This window comes from Vanessa tameamea, chromosome Z, assembly GCF_037043105.1.
Source record: "Vanessa tameamea isolate UH-Manoa-2023 chromosome Z, ilVanTame1 primary haplotype, whole genome shotgun sequence".
Classification (NCBI taxonomy): Eukaryota; Metazoa; Arthropoda; class Insecta; order Lepidoptera; family Nymphalidae; genus Vanessa; species Vanessa tameamea.
In genome coordinates this window covers 365142-384187 of record NC_087341.1, presented here as the reverse complement: position 1 = coordinate 384187, position 19046 = coordinate 365142, and the positions used below count along the sequence as shown (strand labels likewise).

The 19046-nt window shown below is 36.0% G+C and overlaps 1 protein-coding gene across 1 annotated transcript; it reads right to left on the bottom strand.

Annotated features, from left to right (window-relative positions):
- Positions 1-2884: 2884 nt before the first annotated feature.
- Positions 2885-12990, bottom strand: LOC113403969 (1-phosphatidylinositol 4,5-bisphosphate phosphodiesterase gamma-1). Its single transcript, XM_026644663.2, has 12 exons — positions 12180-12990; positions 11873-12011; positions 11153-11315; positions 9621-9821; positions 9407-9522; positions 8401-9331; positions 8119-8300; positions 7834-8011; positions 7581-7646; positions 6774-6965; positions 5864-6686; positions 2885-3692 (listed from the first exon to the last, which is right to left on the bottom strand). The coding sequence occupies exons 1-12, from the start codon at positions 12535-12537 to the stop codon at positions 3445-3447; spliced, it is 3597 nt and encodes a 1198-aa protein (XP_026500448.2). The 5' UTR covers positions 12538-12990; the 3' UTR covers positions 2885-3444.
- Positions 12991-19046: the final 6056 nt, after the last annotated feature.

The following is a 19046-nucleotide window of genomic DNA, read 5'->3' as shown; positions in this document are numbered from 1 at the left end:
TAATGGTTAAATGTATGTCACTATATTTAGATTATAATTGTTTTTTGGTTATATGTTTTTTTATTTAACAATACTACACATTACGAACATTTATTAAGATCAAGATAATGTGGATAGAATACATGCAAGTGGTCACGGTGGAACGTCAAGAGCGACGATACGTACACAGTAGCACGCCCTATGGCAATGTTGTTGTTTCCGAACGTGCTCACAGGAAGTTACGAAATTTATTATTTATACTAAAACGCAATAAGTTTTCTAATGTCTGAACTAAATAGAGAATACTAAAATTCTTACTACCTTCTAAGCTGACATCACAGAATTTAGGTTTTGTTAAATAAGGAGATTGTGTACAATAACATCAGAACTGAAATTACAGATCAAATTCACGTCGAGCTAGAACAAACCACTCTAAGTTTTGAGTCAAGTGTACTGAAATTTGTAACTAAATATATATTTTAGCACATGGTTACTTTGATTGGCACATTTTGTTAAAGCATGGCTCGCGTTATATATTTGTCATAAAATGTAAATCTTTGAAGTACCTTAATTTAAAAATACACTAATGGCGGTTCTTTTGTACACAATACTCAAGATAGAAAATATCGAAGTCCTGCCATATTGATTTAGGTATTGTGTACAACAGAAACAGCACCATTGAAACCGCAACACGAATCTTACGTTATTTAATTTCAATAGGATCTGTATCAAAAACGTCCCGGATCCACGACGGCAGCCTCAGTTGTTAAATGGACTGAGGAAGAACTTTTGTTTTGATACTTAAATGTATTAAGTATTTGGCAACCTTTTAAACTCGCTTCCGAGCAGGTTGCTTGAGGGGAAGGATTATTGAAGACCGGTCTTGCTACAAATTCTATTGAAATGTTATTGATAGATATTATTATAAATAGTATAATGTACTTATTTATGTACTCATTTTTTTAATATTTGATTATATGAGGATACATTTTATTATGATTAAACACGTAGATGACACTAGTATGTCAATTAGTTTTTATATATTTTTCAATAGAAATATTCATAAGGACATGATGTCAGAGGCAAAATGTATTCGACGGTATAAATGAAGTGTCAATCTAAAGGATCGAGAACATTCCTGCACTGAAACGCTAAGCCTACGCTGCCCTCTGGTCGCACGTTTCCTAAATCATGAAAAATATTTGAAAAACCGAACGCGGACGTTTGCCGCTCTATTATATCATATTCTACTATTCAAATATTTCATACGAACTTCTTTTTTGAAAATTTGTAATAAAAAGATCAATATTTAAGTGTTTTCCGACTAAATTACCGACTAAATTACTTTTACCGCGTGTTGCAGTCGATACCCGAGTGTAGTCATATATTATATAACGCGAATGATCTGTAGCGCTGATCACGCCGGGACCCGGGACGGACTCGCCTCGCAGCTGCGGACGGTTCTTGTCTCATTTGAATAATCGATACAAATGCATTAAATATGTGAACGACGTGTCGGACGGACGGACATAGGAATAACATTTCGTTGCAAATTGTTAATGTTTTATATCCCGAAACGTTCCCGGTCGGATGTCTTAAAATACGCCGTCTGAGTTGCTTCTCTTTTTGTGGCGACATTCCTTATTTTTAAATAAACACTTTATCGGTTTACACGAAGTATCCGATTCGTTGGTCAAATGTACATTCGCCGGTTACTGCGTACCGCTAAGTCGAATTTAATGTAACCGTTTCCTTAACGGGAGAGTATTTTCTTACTTTCCACCTTATTACCCAGACGTCCGTATTGCATGTGGCCCGTGAGGGTTTCCTCAAAAGTTCCATCGAGACTATGATATAATAGACGAAGCTTGTCGAGTTGTACTCATAATCACTGGCATCATATTCATATTTTCGATTCAGTGCAAGAATTTACAAAATCCGTGTAAATAATAACAAAACCAAGCTTCTCACATGACGTAGTATATATATGTTCAATTAATCTAATAAAATACAATATAAGTATATAGCAGAGCACGTGAGCGAAATGCTTAACTTTCTTATCGTTTATATATCCATTCCGCTACATTACGCGCAGGGCTATTCTGTAAGAAGAAACTCGAAACTCACCACAGACGAGAGTGGAATGTCAGAGTGATACGCGACATTGACTATAATAATTATAAAATTGATAGGACACACGTATCAAAATGGCGTATCACAGTAAATCGGCTGACAACATTTCACGAGCGAGATGCGAAGTGAATCCTTACAGAATCGCGCCGCTGCCGCTGCACCTATCTTAAATGACCAATTATATTGGCGATCACTCTTTTCAAATTTCTTTCTCAGTCAATGTCTAGGCGAACGTTCGTTTAGTATAATTTTATTCAAGTTTAAGCGATTAGTCTTATTAATACAAGTCGTATTTCCATCATAAGTTCTTTCGTTACATATTCACACTGACCAGAATCCAGAAATAGTTTTAACTTGATTATTAAAAAGACGATTACGCTTGAAACATATAAAAGTATGTATGAAAATATTTGATACGTCGACATAATTATATATATTGCTTACAAATTGAACAATATACAAAACACGTAACACATTTTCGTTACATGAAAACGAAACTATGTTTTACAAAATGTAATAATATTTTGTTATAATTTTCTTCGAATGAATTTGAAATACTTGTTATAGTAATTCTAAATTACTCAACACGCTGCCAGTAACAATAGTCACTGTCCTGTTATAATCAAATAGACGTATACGCAAGTACGTAGCATTATTACAGAAGTACTTGTTGTAACGAAATGATTCCACGGTGAAATAATTGTAAAGATTATTTTCTACTAAAAACACTAAATTCAGACGCAGTAAACAAACTACAGATACATGATATTATATGGGTTTAATTATTTCTTACATAATAATTTATTTTCCAATAGAGAAGTCACCTTTAAAGTGTTTTAAATATATCAAAAATTATATAATTATATAAAATTATTTTAAAGAATACAATATAATATACTTATTTAATAGTAGTTGCCTGCGAGTGAGTTCATTCGCAGAATTCACTCAAAATATAAAGCTAAGTGAGGCATCTCAGTTCCGCGGCACGTGTACATAACATCCGACTGAATCAAAATATATCTTTGCACGTCCCTTACAAACAATACAACCAGACGAACAAAGAGACTCAGTCTGCCGGGATTTATTCATTAAATTCGTTTGTTTACACTTATTATAAGCTTTTTTGTGCGTATCAGATCTGTATACAAATAAATATTACATCACATTATAATAATTCTCACTAATTACGATGAAGCTCATAGAAATTTTGATACAACTGTCGACTGCGCCAATGGCTCACTCTTCCAGCACCACGCTCCCCACCAATAACAGAACAAAACGAACGCTTATGTTACAAAACAGACCGGAAACCTGCCTTCATGCTTGATGTATTTAGTTTTCTTTAAAGGATACGTGGACGAGGAGAGACGACAGCTCCAGCTCCTCCGAGTGGGCGTTGTTGAGGATGACGCTCCTGTAGCCGGAACGGATGCCGCGGAATGGGAAGGTGGCCTGGCCGATGAAATTTGGGTCTCCGAACATATCCTCGTCTTGGACCAAGAACCTTATGAGGGCGAGGTCCGGATTGGCCACTTCGAACTCGCATATCGTATTCCATACGGGATTGATTCCGTTGTCATCTGAGGAGGCATCGGTGGGCATCAGAACCGTCACAGTGGGGCGAACAACATCGACACGACTACCGTGCACAACGACTAATGTCTAAAGCTACCATGAGAAGCGGGAACTGAACGTCAAGGCGATACAAGAAAAAAAAGAAAAGTAGTAATGTCTAACTGTAAACAACTGACCCACTGCGTCGTCACAACAACGCTTTAACAACCTTACAATTCGCCCTACAACGAATAAAAAATATTAATTGGTTACATGTCTTATAGTCAAATGTTATATATGCAGTTTGTAATCAAGTTAGGACCATGTCTCCCAACCTTGGGACCCTCACACTGATACATTAAATAATAAACGCGCTCCCGCTATCTTAATCTGACTTAAGGCAGCCTTCCTTATGATTTGGACACAGAGATAGTGAACCTCCTCAAAACAGAATACGACAATCAGAACACCTCAGAATGGTGCGATACTAAACTGTAAGAAATAGATCAAAGAGTTACTGAGCCGTTGTAACTATGGAGAGCCATGGGCCACCTTAGCAAAGCGTGTTAGAACTTTGAGAAAATAGTGTCGAATGAACTTTTAACAGATGCGACGAACTCAAATCGTTCTGGAGGTTCGGGCCTGAACAGGTTGAGAAACGATGGCCTAGGAAAAATCATGATACAAGTTTTTCACTTTCAAGATGAAATATTAACATCATATGTTTCTGAATTTAAATAACTCACGATAAATTATTATACATACAGTACGCAAAGTCGCGCTCCTCAGTTGTTGCGGGTAAGTTTACGTGCGTTCAAGCTTAGTGTCTTTGAAAATTACTTGTGTATATGACACACAAGTAATTTTTAATGACACAAGTTTTTCACCTTGAAAGTGAAAAGTAATATTGCAGACAAAATGTTAGTGATTTTACATCAGATATGTGTCGGAATGAGTCAAAGTTACTCCGTAAGAGACAAACGTGACACTCGAAGCTTGACCCGATCGTAAAATATAGATAACCAACTTAAGGTGACACGCCATCGTGATGTGCGTACCCTGACAGGATTATAATATAGTCAAAAACAACGTCGAGGTTCAAATTTGTTCTTACAGAATAGTCCTCGTTAGTACAGTAGGCACCACAGATTTGGAGTAGGCTAGATGCCAAGAGTCTGAAGCCGCAAACTCGTTTAAAATGTAAAAAAAAACTGATTTGAAAATATGAGATTATTTCGTCGAGTTAATTTAAAATCAAATGTTAAAGACATTAAGTTTATGATAGGTTAAAATTAACATAGGACTAAGAGTTTCTAGCTAAATAACGCCTAGCCTTCTCCGAATCCGCGGTGAACTCGATCTAAAATTTGACCAAGTTGAAGTTACAGTGAAAAACACAAGACTTTGATATTAAAATGTTAATAATCATAACGTGGAAATCTATATAATTTGTGAAATGGAGAATTTTTACTGGCAGATTTGATCGTGTGATCGTGGCGGTATCCGCTTCATGTTACATATAAACAATTTAATGCGTCGTCGACTGTCATGATTGTGTTTAATGTGCGCCCGTTACATAAAATATTAAAATACAGACCAACTACAAGAAATCTACTTCGAAATTGTTGTTTCATTGAAACGAGAAAAGACCGTCTCGGGTATAAGGAAATATTCTATGGGCTTCTCCTCTTGGCAGTGTTAGTGCTAGCGGTCATTGCTATACATTTTCGGCAAATTCGCTGAAAGTTGCGAGACCTAAGCTTTTGCGTGCAAATTTCTTTCGGTAGAACCTCCAGTGCTTTTGTGACATCTCCTGGACTCTGCTCGTCTTTACGTCGAAAGCCACACATATATACTACACATTATTATATACAAAATTAATTATATATATATAAAGTCATTCATTAAAAACACATGAGACATATTTAAATAAATATTTGCAGTAGAAATTCAAGGAAGAAAGAGAGAGAGCAGACGTCGTGTTCATCAGATCAAAGTCATTGTTACTATTTTTGTGTTATTTACAGGGTTACGGTGATATTCGAAAGGTATGAAAATTAAGAGGATGATTATGTTGTGTTGCGGACATTACTCGCCTCGCGGTAGTACGGATCGTTTCCTTCACCGACTCCGAGATGACCCACGTGACACTGATTGCCAACGAGGAACGTATCGTGTTTACAGAGGGTATACTCACTGATGGTTCTCGTGGTCAGTTTAATGCCGCTGTCGTAGTCTGCACCGATGATCTCCACCTCGACGAAGGGGCAGGCCGTCCCGCGGCCGGTCTTGCAGAGATGCCTCGCACCGATCACCCGCAGCATCACCTTAATCGGGGTGGCTCTCTTTGTGATGCTGCCCTTGTCGTACGGATTGTAGCCCTCGTCGAACATAAACTCGGGTTTCAGGACGTACCCGCAGTTTCCGTTCTCCTTAAATTTACCCATGTTGACCTGCATGGACTTGTCGGACGTTTGATAGTTGAGCGCCACCATCTGCGAGCCCACGTTCCAGAAAGGTATCGGGTTGTAATTCGACGAGTCGATTCTTTGCCCTTTCGGGTAGATCCGACTGAGCTGCACCGCGTGGTACTTCGTGAAGAAGCTGGTGTCCTGTTGGCACATCAGTCGCTCGGCCTTGCTCTCCGGGAAGGACGACATCTCGTAATAGACGAATCCGTTCCGAAGTCTTTCGGCGTTGAAAGTCACCGAGCGGCAATAGATGATAAGATCGGACATTTCTTTTGCGATCCGCCAAGTCCGTTCCATCTTTTTGTTGATCAGGGACCTGGCGCTGGCGCTTTGAGCGGCCTCCTTGATCGCGGACATCCACTCCAACGCGTTTTCTCGGGTGGGCGCCGCCATGTCGAAGGGCGCGCACAGAGCCGGGCTCTGTATACGTACAATCCAACGAGCGGAACCGCTCTGTTCGCCGACTACGAGCTCCACCACGGCGCCGAGAACGTCTACTACACCTTTCTGTAAAGCTCCGAGAGCTGCTGTCTCGCTGTCGATATTGGTCTGTTAGAATAAAACGACGAAACTCAGTAAGTTGACAGTGACACGCTTGTTGAATGCGAGGGCAAGACTCGCTACCGAGTCACTCACCATGTCCGGCACGTGCGACGGCTCGATCACCTCCACGTAGTTGGCGGGGAACCAGTGCTGCCTCTTCCCGCCGTAGTCGCCGCGCCACCAGCCCTCGTCGGGTTTGTCCACGTTAGTGATGATGGCGTGCTTGCAGAACGACAGCTCGTCCTCCTGCTGCGCTCGGTAGTCGTACAGCGCCTTCACCGTCACCTGGTGCGAGAGCATCGGTCACATAACTATTTCTATCTTCCATCCAACTTTTCAAATTTGATGAAAATTGTGAAATCAACCAAATACATAATATTAATAGACACCCGACTTTATAAATACAAGAATTGTATTCTCGGGATAAAACTAATAAGGCTTATTTGTATCATACATAAAAAGTACGGGCTGTTTGTGTATACAAATCATAATATACTATATCATTATATAATAGATGTTTATTCAAATAAATTAAAATTACGCATTTTATCTATTTCATGATTTAAAATAATGATATACTTTTTATCGTCAATATTGGAGGCTCCCGCCTCCATGCGAATACCGCAGGAATATTTACCTGCACAATATATTCGTACCTTACTTACGTCATCAGTAAGAAAACATTATTTAAATTCCGCGCTCGGTAATGGAATGACCTTTGAGAGGGATAAACTTCCTCGGAGAATTAAAAACAAATACATACCGACGTAATCAAATTCAACCCTATATTCAAAGTGCGAATATTATAAAATAAAGATTCAACAAAACAAGCTCAGATCAATAAATGAAATCAGACGGTAACTAAAGTTCTGACACAATTTGTATATTCAAATTTATTACCTTGGAAATAAATGATGCAGGATCCATGTAACCAGGTGTTCCGTACACCGAGCTGTCGTCTGGTTCCTGCGAGTTGATGAATTTATTATGAACCCGCGCCATACATACATATTCGGTACGCAAACAAAACATTTAAGAAATTATTTATGATCTTAGAAATTTTATATTTTACAAAAATAGGAAAATTGAACTGATATCGATGCAAACGTTAGCTTATCTAAGAATATCGGCAGCTACTAGAATCTATAATCACCGTCATATTTCTCCTCACGATGTCGTCGTTGATCGGGTACCACAGCTTCACTTTCTTATAGAGAGGATGTTTCTCGTAGTAGGAGACGAGGTCTACGAGATTCTCGAAGTTGTATGTGCCGATCGTGAACAGCCGGCCGTCTTGCTTAACGCGGCAATGCTTTATCTCCTTTTCCGTTCTATAGAGCGGGAGGGCGTTTGAGTCGAGTGCGAAATATTAGGCAACGCAATTATTTTTCTGCGAATTTCAAAGCGAGCAGTATGAAGGAAGGTAGGAAGTACGTACCTGAAGCTGATCGCATAGAAGCCGGGCTCCCTTTCGCTGGGCCGCAAGAGGAAGGCACCGTCGATGTTCGTCTTCCGCAACAGCTCCTCGGCGTGAGCACGGGAGCAGTTCGGCTGCCACCACACCTTGCCCTCGTGCTTTTTGGGCTGAGGCACCGGCTTCTTCAATGTTATCAGGAATTCCTACACATAACAATTAAATGTGTATCACAAAACCATTAAAGTCAACATCAAATAACCCTTATACAATATAAGTGCACATAAATACCGGGAATCTTCTAACCTGACTCCTCAGGGGATGCTGACGGTAATGCGTAATGAGACTATACAAACTGTCGAAACAAACTGAGTCAATAAGGTAGTACTTTGTGACACCTCGTTCTTGCTTCAACTTGATCCGACAGTGGTTAACCTTGTCTTGTCTCCAAAATGAGAGACAATAGTCACCGACAAAAGTGACACTTTCGCGTACCAGGAACGTGCCGTCTCCGAGATGCGCATGGACCCGCAGGAGCTCCTCCGCCTCTTGTCTGTTACCGGCCAACTTCCCGTGGAACCAGCACTCAGCGAAGTGCAACTCGTTTTGAGACACGGCAGTTATCTCTAAGTCCGGTTCCCCGTCGCTGTCGAGGTCTGTTTCATCGTGGCTAGTGTAATTTTCCATGTAGTACATCTTGTTATCACTGAGCACAAAGGCATGCGGATGCCATTCCTTGTCTACGGGATCTTCCAAGAGAAGGATTCCATTTTTTATAGTGTTACGGAGATCTAAATCCCTGCCCTCTTCTTGACGGAATGCGAACGAAGTTTCCTCGGCACCCTCTGGAAGCTTCTTGTGTTTTAAAATGATCTTTCTACGCAAATCGTGCGGCGAAGGCAACTTCGTTTCATTTTTCTCTACTGGCTGAACCAAAAGCATTTCTCCAAAAACGTCTTGGAAGGCGCCCGCCATGCGCCGCTGTTGCGGAAGAGAACAGTTGTCTTCTATCGACAGTATGACAGGATAGTCTGATGTTACGAATGCGTGTTCCTTAATTGTACGTAGAACGTCCATGAATTTAATTTTAGTGGTAAGCGTGTGCCCGTGATAAATAAAGGGGGTTCCATCTGGGCCGTCCCAGCAGTCTAGCTCGATACACCGACAGCCGGCCCGCAGACTCCTCACATACGCTTCTAGTGACGATTCGCTTGAAAACTGATCGCCGGTGAGGTACCTACAGAAATAATGCAAATTAAACATTTTTGAATTCGAGTTTGGCTATCTTAAACTTATCATAGCATACACTTACGTGTTGTGCGAGGATGCGATCCAGTAATGGGATAGGGGCCTCGTCATATCCTGAGTTACGTAATCATTTTTGCTGTCCCATATTGAATTTTGTTTAGAAAACAACATTTCGACAAACTGCAAATGGCATATACATACGTAATGAATAATTCATGAAGTTCAGTAAAGTTATAAACATAACAACATACGTAAACCTACGCTTGTTGATCGCTCACCTCGTTCAGCTTGAAGTAGGGCTCGTATATATCTCTCTGCGGGTCTCTCAAGTAGTCCCTAATGAACTGTGAGGAGCGAACCTCATCTTCACCGAGGCGATCGTTCTGCTCGGCTAGTAGAAACTTTTGGAAATCGCGCAACAATACCGATGTACCATTGACACAGTAGAGGTTGTACGTGTCAAATATATCTTGAATGTTCTGTGGATAGGTCGCGTTGCGTTGCAGTATTCGTATCGGCACAAACACAACATGAACCACATTGCTACTATACCTCGGTTTTGCGCGAGCTTTTATACTACAAGTAAATGTTACCGACTATCATCAATACTTATAAATGAGGAGACGTTTTGTTTGAAACGCTTAACTGAAAGAACTATTAAAGTAAGTCTATATTATATACCGTAAAACTTATACCAGAATGTACCACGCGTTTCGAAGAAGGTTTTCGTTAATAATATTATTATAAAAGTAGTTCCTTTTTTCTTGTTGAATTTAAATATCAGTGTATGTGTTCAAAAGAAATAGTATTATTGGTGATATCAAACAATATTGTAAGATAAAGCTTACCCAATAGCAATGAACAGAAAAACAAAGGTTTATACTTTTACTCTGTGTGTGTGTATTACCAAAAACTAATAGACGTTAATCCTTCGAGATCCTACCGTGTCAACCAGCAATTTCCTAAAGGTGATATTGGTGACCGTTACAGAAGCCTGATATTGTGTGGCTGATACTTACTATGCATTATTTCATAGTTTATAGTCTTTAGTAGTCTACATTGGTTATTCTTTAACATGTTATGGGTATAGTTGAAGCAAATAAATAAGTTGTACTCAATTTCCAAGTTAAATTTTGTCGGTAACATTTATAATTCATAAGCTTTAACGTAAAATCATTCATAACAGAATAACTTGGCAACTGGCAACATAAACATTTATTTTGCTTTATTATTCTATACATTAAAGCATTTTCAAGCTCTACTGCAAATAAATATATTGAAGTACAACAAATATGAAGAAAACATTGTTCGGAAAGTTGAGGGTAAGAGCCACTTTACAACAATTTTAGCAAATCCAGTAGATAGTTAAGAAACCAGGTTGCCAACAAGCTTTATAAGCAGATTTTTATTGTTTGTGGCCTAATGATGAACCTGATACTATCATCATAAAAATATAATCTTTTTTTTAGTCAATTCATAAAAACAATCATATAGATAAACATCAAAGAAGCAAACAAAGTCTGCTAGATTGTTGTTTCCCTTCACTCATTTCCTCTTTCACTTTAATCAAAAAAGTTTATTTTATTAATAAATTATTATTGCTATATAAATAAATATTTACCAGTTATTTTGTGTTCTTCCTAATATGCCGACAACATATTGCATATTATGAGAAGGGTTTGTAAAGTGGATTTACCCCTACATTTATAAAATTGACAATGTAGTAAGTAACTTATGTGTAAGCAATTTTTCCATTTCAAGCACATGCTTTAATAAAGATTATATCAAAGAAAATAAGAACACAACTTACATTTTCATCAAAGATAAGTCTGTGGTAGAGGGAAGAGAAGTCATCAAAGCCAATTTCCCCTCTCCTGTTGTTATCAATCTCTTGAAACAGATCCCTTAATCTACTCGTTGCAATTTTACAATTGATTTTTGGTAAAAATCCTTTGACATCCTTCAGTGTTACTCTGATCAAAGGAAATACATTATTCATTCATAAACAATTCTGGTTTCATTTATATAAATTATCAATTCTCAACGAGTTACATTTTCACATAGTTATATTAAATAATTGAAGCTTGTATTGTATATATGTATACATATATTGCTTAATTAGTATAATTAAATTAATAATGTTTTTCTTAAATAAATAAAAAAAGTAATTAATTTTCACAATATAAGCATAATAATGTCTATGATATGCTCTAAATGCAATATGAATGATAACAAAAAATGTCCTGTTTTCATCACTTTTATTGACAAGAGATGACGAAGAGATCTTGTCACTAGTAGCCAAATAATTGCAAAAATAAATTGATTCACCCAAGAAGAAAAGTGAACTTAACTATTTTGTCTTTGTCTATTTATATATAGAATAACATAATTCTCATATTATTTGTTTTTTATAGAACCTACTATAAATAATTATCATTTGTAATATTTCAATATAAAATTTAATCAAATATGGTAATATTTTTTAAGCAAAAAAACAAATTTGAACAAAATATAATATAAGCATACTAACTTCTCATTGTGGTTTTCAATGGCATAAAATTCTTTTCTCAGCCACCTCTCTAGTTGTAAAGGGTATGAAGCATTAATGGCTTCTTCAATGAGAAACCTTAAGCCTTGTTTCCAAGCTTCGCATTCCTTATCGGTTTGGGCTGTAATGTAAGCAGAGTTCATTTTAAGTGCCAAATCATATGTACGTCTATATGAAAGCATAACAAATGGACTCATAGCCTTGACCGTGACAAATATAGACAATAAAGCAATATCTCACATAGTGCTATTATTACCAGAACTTGGCCGTGACTTATCAAACTATTTACCTGCAAATGATGACAAGCGCAGTTTAAATTCTGTGCCATAGTAAATAGTGAAACATTTAGAGTTCTCCAGTCGCTTTGTCTCCTCAGGCCATTTCTCAAAATCTTTTGATGCTTTACCAATCCTCACTTCTTTAATATCTCGAATGTCTATGGAACCTTCGAAAGCGTTCCGGGTCAGGGTTCCTTGTCTGAACCAGATCACTTGGTGGGTTTCACGGCGCACAGACAACATGCGACGCTCGGGACGCTTACGAGGATAAAACTTTTGCACTGTGGAGCCTCTTTCGATATACGATATTAGTTGATCGGCTTCGTGAATAAGCCTGTCGGAGCCCCCACTAAAGCAAGGAGTATTCATTGCGCTTCCTTTATAGTGTCGAGACCGCGTCGAAAATGTACCCAGTGGTTACCAACTACATGAGTTTCTATTACGAATATACTTAATAGTCAGATAGTGTCCTTAGCGGGGTGGAAAATGTATTTGTTTCAGTATTATGCATACACTTTTTTACTTCTGATGTTTTATCAGTTTTCACTTTTTAAACTAAATAAAATTAGAACAGTGTATCAGTCACAACGAACTAATTCACAGGTAAGTCTTGCAAAATAAAAAAATGCCTGATTTTGAAAACACAAACATTTTACGGCATAACTTATTTAACCAATTACCACTCATTCAGTTATTCAGTAAATAATTAAAGTTTATAATTTTACACAGTAAAATTCGACTTAATACGAATCACTCTAATGTATGTTTGAAAGTAGAACTGCACTGCCGAAGTGCCGACTACCGTGAGAGCCGTCGCTTCTACGCTATCTCTAGCTGCCTTATTTATTGATCTTTCTCGAATGTTGCCACTCACATATTGCAATTTCATATTGTGGAAGTAGGACATTCTCGCTGCTAATGTAAAAATATTTTATATTAATTTGTAGTATTATAACCATTCCTTACCGATTATGAATAGTAAAACAAATCAATAAAATTATAACAACAGCTGATTTTCTGTATTTTTCAATATATTAATGGTTTACGGTTAATTAGAGTCAGAATAAAATAATAATAATAATAAGTGAAGCCAAAATTTTATTGAATTAAAACTTCACAACTTCACTTCGCAACAAAAATGAAAACCAATTAAATGATTCATTTTGACCAATGAACATCTTCTAAGCGATTAACATACAGTTTTTATTTATTTTAGTAGAATATCAAAATATAGTGTTGTAATGATTACTATTCAGCATATCGATCAATCTGGGCATTGACAATGAGTCCTATTGTTTTAATATATGTACATAATAATTATGAATGCAAAAGAAAATTTTAAAATTTGTAAAAAGTAAACCCGGTGATTACCTATTTAGATTATTTCGATATAGAATATACCTGAAAATAGATTGCAATAACTCATTTTATTTGAGATGAATTCGTTTAAAATGTACACTACAATTCTATGTACTTACTTTACTGACGGCAACACTAAATCTATTTAATTTTTTATATTCAACTGCCTAACTTCTGTAGGAAGTTAACATACTTATTAGTGCCAAATATATAGCTATGATCAAGTTCTGAAGGGTGAATAGACAATTGCATTAAGCACTGCACTGGTATAGCAGGCACAAGAAACTTAACATATTAGATCAAATAGTTGCCAGTAGTTTCACTATTTAAGAAATATTCATACAATTTATGGATAGCAATGATCATTTAATATCAAACAATTAAAAAGTTAAAGCCACATGATAAGTAATCATAAATAAGTAAGTTATAATGTTTTTGACCGAGATGGTACATGATAATAATTATTAGTATGTAAAGGTTATTAGAAAATTAGTAGTATTAACTAGCTCATGATATATTATATTCTAAGACTTATCATAACTGGATATTAGTTTTCCACTTTTAGGTTTTAGCGTTCTAGTTTAATCGTTCTAGTAAGTTTTCTAGTACATTTATTCGAAAACAAAAAAAAATATGCTTAATTAATAGGGCTAATATAATTTTATATTATTTTCAATTATAATATAACTTTTAATTACTTCTCCGTTGCAAATGTTCATACTTGAAACAAAAAAAAAAAATTATAAAAAAAATACTCTACGCAAAATTTTCGAGCCGGGCAATTACAAATATTTTTAATTTCATTTAAATTGAACGGGATCGGCCTCACTTCTTAAAAGACCAGGATCATATTTCTAAAATAATATTATATTAAAACTGAAGGAAAAAAGAATGGCTAAAAAGCAGTGGCACCGTAGCATTGTAACGGATATTAAAGGTATCTGAAAAACGTGGAGTACCTAAGTTTAAGCGCGTAGCTCAAGACTGAGTAGGTTGAACTAACTAATTAACTCACTGGACGCTCTCAGCATGGGTAAATAAGAAAAAAAGCCAAAATACAATATTTAATGAGAAAAAATGAGGCAGAAAAGACACCCAAACCACCGATCCGAATAATCATGTCACGAGGAGTCTGTAATCATCATTAAATATATTATTTAAAAGTATTGGTATTTAAATATCCTTACTATAAATGGCACGGTCTAATCGTAAGCCGCCAAACTCGATATATGCGCTGAAATTATTTTAACAAACATCAGATTTTAAAGGATTGGCTACTGACCCATCAGAATATATTCTTTATTGACATTCATGATTTACGCGAATTTTAAAATTTTCAAATTAAATCTTGAGCTGGTCCTCATAATATTGTGTATAAACGTGGAATCTAGTAGTAGCTAGTAACAAAGAAAACGGTCGATGCAGTAGTAGACACGGCGCATGCGTTGTCAAAATGGTGCAGTTTGCGTGTGCGATTTCAATTGGTCCAACAAAATATATTGCAGTGGTAATTCCTAGAATCGAGGTGACCCCTGGTGCACCTGCACATGCGTTGTCGGCTGTTTGCAAAGTGGCCATGATGCTGTTTATTTGTTCGACGTTCATTGGTCGACCTAAATACATTACACTAGTGCCCTGTATCGGGTGTCTCGATCAATACCTGGACATATTTATATTATCAAGAGTAACTCTGAAATCTGATTGTTAACAGCAGCAGAACTTAATTATGTTTGTTTCCAGGAGTGTTGAAACATATTTGTTATATTAATTTATTAAAAAAAATATACTATGAAACAAAAGTCTTTATACTTACAATGTATGAATGATATTTTTTAATGGGACAGAGGAATCCAAAAAAATAGGGCTCTTCTTAGGACACAGACATACATAACAATTAATGCTTCTTTGCATATTTGTCTTTCAATATAAGCCTAGGCTAGGTAATAAAATAAAAAACACTGGATAATTTGGACAAGCATAATTGTATGCACAATTATTCTTTAAACTTTTGGAAAGAACTGAATGGAGATTCGTTCGACCCTGGAAGTCGTAATCGTAATAGTTGTAGAATTCGGTGGAACGTTGATTATTTTTATGATATAGATAGGTGAACAAGCAAATGGGCCACCTGATAGACTGAGAGCCAGTGGTCGGCAGACTTACGGTATAGTAGCAAGCTCCATATTTCTGCCAGGTATACTGCTTCACCTGCTATTGTTGAAATGGAGGTTCACTATTCCAATCGAGGGTTCCTTTGAGCGTTTGATGGAGTCGAAAAGCATAAAAATTTACTTTCAAAACGTGATCGGAGCAAGTCTGCCCTTTTGATATCTCAAAATATATAAAAAATATATATAGAAAACTTCAATGGCAGACACTTACTCCGGTTCCTTCTATATTTTTTATAATTTCAAAGCTACTTAAATTTAACAAAAATTTACGTTATTTCAGCAAGGCTGAAATTTATATATATTATTTATATTATTATCATATACATATATCTAAAAAAGCAGACACGTACGTCGGTTCTAAGACGCAGGCAGACCATATAATAGTTTCTCAGTCGTGCTAATAAAGGTGCAGACTTTCTCACCCTCATTGTGAATGGCAGTGAATCAGTATGAATGTATGGGAATATATATTTTTTAATACTTTTATTTTAAATCATAGACAATATACCTTTAATAGAGAAATAAAAAAAATAACTTACAACTATAATATTTTTGATATTGATATTGTTCTTACAAAACGTACAACTGGAAATTGAAATAGAGAAGAAAAAAATTACATTGGCTAAATAAAAATCAAAATGATTCAATGTTCTTTGTCAGTACTAGATCCAATAACCAACTTCCGTTGATTGCATGTGTCAGATTAAGTAAGAAATAAATAAATAATTAGACAATTACAAACAAGGCTTACACTATGTATTGTATGTTTTAATCAATTATGTAATAATAATATTTTAATTTAAGTTATTTTTGAATTGTATTGATAACATTGTTAATAAATAAGAGGGTACTATGACTTTTCTGTTCAATATTGTGAGTCACGCGATTTGTAGTGAGGCTTATATAAGTGATGGAAGCTCGGTACACAACACTTTATTTTACGTTTACTTTTCACTTGATCCTGGACCAGCAAGCTGCTGGTACGATATAATAATGTGATATAATATAATTGTTATTGCTTGTTAAATTATTGATGAATATATGAATTGTGTTTTTGCAATTATCAATATATAAAGTTAGTATTATATATACAAAGTTAGAATAATTGTATTTAACTAACATGATTGTAATTTTGGATATTGAAAAAGAGTAACTACTGAGTTTCTTGCCGGTTCTTCTCGGTAGAATCTACATTCCGAACCGGTGGTAGCTTTACTTAAATAGTTTGTTAAATGACGATTCAAAAGTGCTTGTAAAAGCCTACTTGAATAAAGTATATTATGATTAAGGTAATTGGTTTTATTGTAATTATTAATTGATACAATATTACGTTTACTACAGCTATTATAATGGCTAAATAAATATTTGTGTTTCATATATAATCTTTTATTGTCTTATAACCTTAAAATATAATAAAATAATAAAGAAATAGAAATTATCTTAAAATATCCTGACATAATCCATTGAGTCTCTATAAAGAAATCTAACACATGCATCACTTTAAATCTTCTAAGTTTTAGGAACAGAAAAGCTGGCAGTTGATCCCCATCAAACCATTTGAAGGAATATCTTTTTTGATAATTAATCCACCCATACTCTTCCGGCTGTAATGTTGACGGGCATCGTTTATCAGCATTATTCCAAATATTTTCTATATATATTGATCGTAAGAACTGTGCCACAGCTCGCTCTTGCACGGTGGTAAACAGCTCCCATCAAAATTACGGACTTTAATACTAAATCGTTCGTTGATATCAGTAGCCTTATATGTATTAACGAACAGCTGAAATCTGGCATCATTAAGCTTCTTGATAACTGGTGTTCTTTTTTAATAAAGAAAAAGGCCTCTTTTTTCCTTTATTATAAAATGAAGGATTATAATCGCATCCAGTGAAAGCATGGAAGCCAAGTAAACTTCTACAGGTTAGTTCGCCTAGATGTTCGTAATTTTTTGTGACATAGATATATGTATATAATAATAATATATATAAATTACAGCTATACTGAAACACTAGGTCTTCGCGAAATGAACCGTGAGAGAATCGAAATCATGCACCTTTATTAGCACGACTGAGAAACTATTATGTGGTCTGCCTGCGTCTTAGAACCGACCTGTGTGTCTGCTTTTATGGATATATGTATATGATAATAATATAAATAATATATATAAATTTCAGCCTTGCTGAAATAACGTAATTTTTTGTCAAATTTAAGTAGCTTTGAAATTATAAAAAATATAGAAGGAACCGGAGTAAGTGTCTGCCATTGAAGTTTTCTATATATTTTTTTATATATTTTAAGATATCAAAAGGGCAGACTTGCTCCGATCACGTTTTGAAAGATAATTTTTATGCTTTTCGACTCCATGGCACGCTCAAAGGAACCCTCGATGGGAATAGTGAACCTTCATTTCACCAACAGCAGGTGAAGCAGTATACCTGGCAGTAATATGGAGCTTGCTACTATACCGTAAGTCTGCCGATCACTGGCTCTTGGACTATGATGTTAAGTGGTCACCACTACTCATTAACACTTTAAGAAATATTAACCATTATTATATCGTCAATGCGCCACCAACCTTGGGAACTAAGAGGTTATGTCCCTTGTGCCTGTAGTTACACTGGATCACTCACCAATACTGTGTACTGCTGTTCAGCGGTAGAATATCTGATGAGTGTATGGTACCTACCCAGACATGCTAGCACAAAGCCCTACCACCAAGATATTTCAGCTTTTCCAACAGCCCAGAAATACCGATTACTCGCTGTATTGTTGCTACTAAATTTACGACAATATTTATTTTACATCACAACATTTTTTATTTGTAGAATATTTAAATATACTATTTGTCAAGAAATAAATGCTTAAATCTCAATAATGTGTAGTACAAGGGACCCGTCGTAGACAGACTCAAATAGATCCCGCACACCAACAATTAATGAATGAACCGACTTCACTATACATTTCTTTAGTTTAAAATGAATTAGTATGTGACTGGTAATTGTTATTTTACTTATAAAGCATATTGCTGTTTTGCCAACAATATGTCACCGATATGCAGAAAAAACAGCCTCGAGTCGTAATTTTTCAGTAAAAGCCTACATCATCGACGACAAAAACTTGATGATCCAGTTGCATAATTTCCCGGGAAGCCCGTAGGAAGGTAGCCTTAAAGATACCCGATCAAAATCATCTAATTTATCCTCCATTGGTCTTAACCGCTTCCACAGATCTACGCAAGAAGTAAGTTAGAAGATCTATATAATTAAATGAGCGGTTGCCTTTTACAGGATACACAGTCTAATACGTAGGGTTGACTGTAGCTTGCTAAATGCGCTGTTTCTTACA

Bases quoted from the DNA above. Each gene is read 5' to 3' on its own strand.
- LOC113403969 (XM_026644663.2), bottom strand. From the start codon at position 12,537: ATGAATACTCCTTGCTTTAGTGGGGGCTCCGACAGGCTTATTCACGAA. The intron at 8,012-8,118 runs GTACGTACTTCC...CCCGCTCTATAG, and splicing joins TTCTATGCGATCAGCTTCAG to AACGGAAAAGGAGATAAAGC. The intron at 6,966-7,580 runs GTAATAAATTTG...CTCTCGCACCAG, and splicing joins CTGCATCATTTATTTCCAAG to GTGACGGTGAAGGCGCTGTA.